Source organism: Sinocyclocheilus rhinocerous, unplaced genomic scaffold (genome assembly GCF_001515625.1).
Source record: "Sinocyclocheilus rhinocerous isolate Xijiao unplaced genomic scaffold, SAMN03320098_v1.1 scaffold2736, whole genome shotgun sequence".
In the NCBI taxonomy this organism is placed as follows: domain Eukaryota; kingdom Metazoa; phylum Chordata; class Actinopteri; order Cypriniformes; family Cyprinidae; genus Sinocyclocheilus; species Sinocyclocheilus rhinocerous.
Window position 1 is genome coordinate 114,891 of NW_015653614.1, and position 3,761 is coordinate 118,651.

General features: G+C 41.0%; 1 protein-coding gene across 1 annotated transcript; it reads right to left on the reverse strand.

Annotated features, from left to right (window-relative positions):
- Nucleotides 1-1,782: 1,782 nt before the first annotated feature.
- LOC107716514 (homeobox protein MSX-2-like) lies at nucleotides 1,783-3,425 on the reverse strand. The gene is made up of 2 exons (XM_016522989.1): nucleotides 3,084-3,425; nucleotides 1,783-2,373 (listed from the first exon to the last, which is right to left on the reverse strand). Exons 1-2 carry the CDS (start codon nucleotides 3,373-3,375, stop codon nucleotides 1,958-1,960), a joined length of 708 nt encoding a protein of 235 aa, XP_016378475.1. The 5' UTR covers nucleotides 3,376-3,425; the 3' UTR covers nucleotides 1,783-1,957.
- Nucleotides 3,426-3,761: the final 336 nt, after the last annotated feature.

The window sequence follows — 3,761 nt, forward strand, 5'->3', positions numbered from 1 at the left end:
CACTAGTGAGGGAAAAACATTCCACTGGAAATTAGCAAAATGCCCGTCATTCATCTCAATCCGTTCAGTAATAAAGCAGTGGCCTGTTTACATGGCTGTATGTTTGGCTCATTGACCGCAACATGTAAGTGAGATATTTAGTATGATTTTCTTCTCGGCGCTCGGTTACACGCATGAGGGAGCTTCTTCATCTAGTCCTGTCAATCACAACTCATGCATATATCACATACATCACTTCTGTGACAATTCTTCTGCAATCTCTTCACCAACTCAGCCTTTAATCACAGTATTTCTGCTAGTAACTTTCAATAATGAAGTAAAATAAAATATTTTATTAATAAATGACAAACGAGTTTGTGTGATTTATATACACTGTAACAAAGTAAAAAAAATTAACTCAGAAATTGCTAGTAAATTTCACAATGATTCACAGAAATGTATGAGGAGTGTTGTTATGCTGGCCTTTTCTCCAGAGTTCTTATAAAAACATCTGAGATGGTTGTGTGGAGCAGTGATGTTTCTTGATTGGTTTAGCTCCTTCTCGACTCGGTTTGGATTCACATTGGTCTGTGTCTGCGTGTGGAGCGACTCGTTAAATCAGTTACAGAACCGACTCATGAGAGAGATATGAATCAGCCGTCCTTCACACAGACATTTGGCTTTATTTTCATGGCAGGCATTGTACCGAGAGCTCCAGGTTTGACTGAGCATGCAGATCTGGAAACAATGCCTGGAACATTTGGTAACTTTGTCCTGTTTCCTGAGAAGATGGAACAAATGACCGGTTCTCTTCCTGAGCTCACTGGCACTCGGGAGTTACAGCTGAAGAGAAAAATGTAATAAGACAAAAACATGAACAGAAGGTTAGCAGAATGCGCAGCCTAAATAACCAGCAAGTCATCAGGATGATAAATTCTACACATTCTTAAACTAAAAGTTTTAAAATCGTTCTAACTTTAAATAAACCCCAATGACAGAGGAACGAGTGGAATATTTTAGATTTCAGGTCTAAGTCCAATCTTTAATTTCGCTCGCTTGTTTGAACTGCTCACAAGAGACGGTTTAGTAGATGTTGGTCTCCTCGAGGTCCGGTGAGAGAGCATCTAAGTGGGTTATTTCAGAGCAATAAGCAACAGCTGTGGAAATACACTCCGGACAGATGATAGATGACAGGTTAAACGCACTTTCACCACCACACTGCTACATTTACTGGGATTTATTTCTGTAAGAAATTATCTACCATTACCATGTGTGCGGAGCAAGAAACCTTTGATGTTAGTCTGGCTCCACAAATTAAAATATAGTTTAAATATGTGTAGAACTGTTGAGTGGTTTTAAATTTCACTGACATATGCCAGCCTCATAAAGCAAAGAAAAATATTAGCATTTTTATAAATCTGCTTTGCATGAGGTTAGAAAGTTAGTTTTGTTGTTTGTATTAGGCAGGGTGTTTTTATGGAGAACATTTAAAGTGCCTGGATTGAAATCCGCTATCAAATAGGAAATGTTTTAGTTTCAGACGTGTTTTTAAATGCTTAGAATCTCTCTCACAATCTAGACCATGTTTCTGCGAAACAAAGGAGAAAACAAAGAATAGACCGTTTGTCATTAATTTAACAAATATATTCATCATATAAATGGTATTTTTGTCCAAATGTACAATATTTTACATTTCAGATCCCTATCGAAGGGAATCGTTTAATCAAGTCAGTGTTTATTTTTGCTATCATTTAAAACACTGACGCGAGTTTGAATCATAAACCTAACCCTACGAATGCAAGTGTGAGATACAGACTGTTTTCACCTGACCTGCCTTTGACCAAATCTGTGTTCATAAGTCTCTGTGACAGTACAGGCCGCGTGCAATGCCACCATTAGAGTAAAGCAGGTCCACTTTTGTCGGAACAGAGTCGCTGAAGATGCAGAGAAAGTCCCATCAGATGCACTCGGTCGATCTTTAAGCTAAATGGTACATGCTGTATCCCATGTGTGTGTAGAGTCCCACCGGAGTCACGCTCAGCGAGTGTCTGTGGAACGGAGGCAATGCCGTGTATGAAGCCGGAGCGGGAGCGCCGAATGGAAATGAAATCCCGAAGGCGGGAGGAAGCATCGGTTTAGAGGCCATCTTTATCTTCTCGAGTTCGGCCTCCTGGAGCCGCTTGGCTTTCGCTCGTCTGTTCTGGAACCAGATCTTCACCTGAGTCTCGGTCAGGCTCAGCGAGCTGGAGAACTCGGCCCGTTCTGCGATGGACAGGTACTGTTTCTGATGGAACTTCCGCTCCAGCGCCAGCAGCTGCGACGTGCTGAACGGGGTCCGAGGCTTCCGGTTGGTTTTGTGTTTTCTCAGAGGACACGCGGGAGGACTGAGACGCCCTGGAGACAACAACAACACCACACTGACCTTTACACTCATCTCTCACACTACTTCAGAGCTCTGCAAAATTATTACTGTCACATGCAACCTCATAATGCGCAAATAATGAGATTTAGGCAATATTGCATTAAACGTACCTCACCTAAACTTGGATCAAACTGATGCAAATAAGTTCATAATAGTAGCAACCATAATCTTAGTAAAATATGTGGCATATGCTGATTTTAATCGCCATAAACATGCACGTAAATGTCTTGTCTTTGGAAGTAATCATTGGTGCACTTAAACGTGGTCAGTGAATCTTAACAGTCTTCAATGCCTTTCAGAACTTTTAAATATGTCTCAGATAATTTTGTTGAGCAAATTTAATTGATCATGGTGACCTCAATCAAGCCAAACAATGTTTAAAAAAATGGTTTTACTAAATAATAATAATAATAAACTAATAAAATAAAACCATAGTTTAACTAAGGTATTTGTAGTAAAACTGTAGCTGTACAAATGGTAAACAACCCCCCCCCAAAAAAACAACAACAACAAAAAAACATGGTTACTGCACTTTTACTATAATAAAACTATGGTTAATTTTCGTAAGGTGTGCACATTGTTGCAGATATGAATCTGAGCTCATATGTACCCGTTGAAAGCATGCATCAGTTTATTATACTTCAGCTCTGCTTTGGCCACTGTACACATGACTGTAACTCACGGGGAGAGAGGTGATGGAGCCACGTGGTCTCCTGCAGTTTCAGAGCTTCAACAGAAACCACCAAACGAGCACCGGTCCGGTGCGGGCTGAGAGCACGCGGCGTCCCCGCGGAACAGCTGTTCGGTCTCCGGTCTGCCATCAGTGCTTCGACGCTGAACGGGAGGGTCTTCGGTCTCTCTGCGTCCTCCTCCTCCACACTGATGCTCGTCTGCATCTCTCCGTTATCTCCTGAAACCACACGGGAATGATCTGCAGTGGCGTGAGAAGTCACGGTGATACCTGGGCCATGCATTAGAGAGGTCGGATGCTCAGAACATGCTGAAGTACTGTAAGCTAATCACACAGGCGTCATCCAATCAGAACAGAGCGGGGCGGGGCTTAAGTTTCTCCTGAGGGTTGACTGGCGGGTCTGTGTTGAGTATTGTTGCAAACACAGAGCAAAATAAAGGACGATACTGTGTTTTGTATGCCTTTTAAGTGTTACCAAATTAAAGATAAATAAATGCATTTTAACCTCTTAAGACCTGAGAAAAAAGTATTAGGAAAAAGTTAGTTTTTTCCATGTCTTTACATTGTTTAGAGCATTAAAAATAATGTAAAAAAATATATATATTAAAAAAAGATATTTCATTCATAAGTTATGCTGTGTCCTCGGTAGAGGACATCGGGACTCAATTT

What these genes read in the sequence shown, in the direction of transcription:
- LOC107716514 (XM_016522989.1), bottom strand. Translation starts at nt 3,375, where the DNA reads ATGCATGGCCCAGGTATCACCGTGACTTCTCACGCCACTGCAGATCAT. An exon ending in GCTCCATCACCTCTCTCCCC is followed by an intron (nt 2,374 to 3,083) that starts GTGAGTTACAGT and finishes TGTTGTCTCCAG; the next exon opens with GGCGTCTCAGTCCTCCCGCG.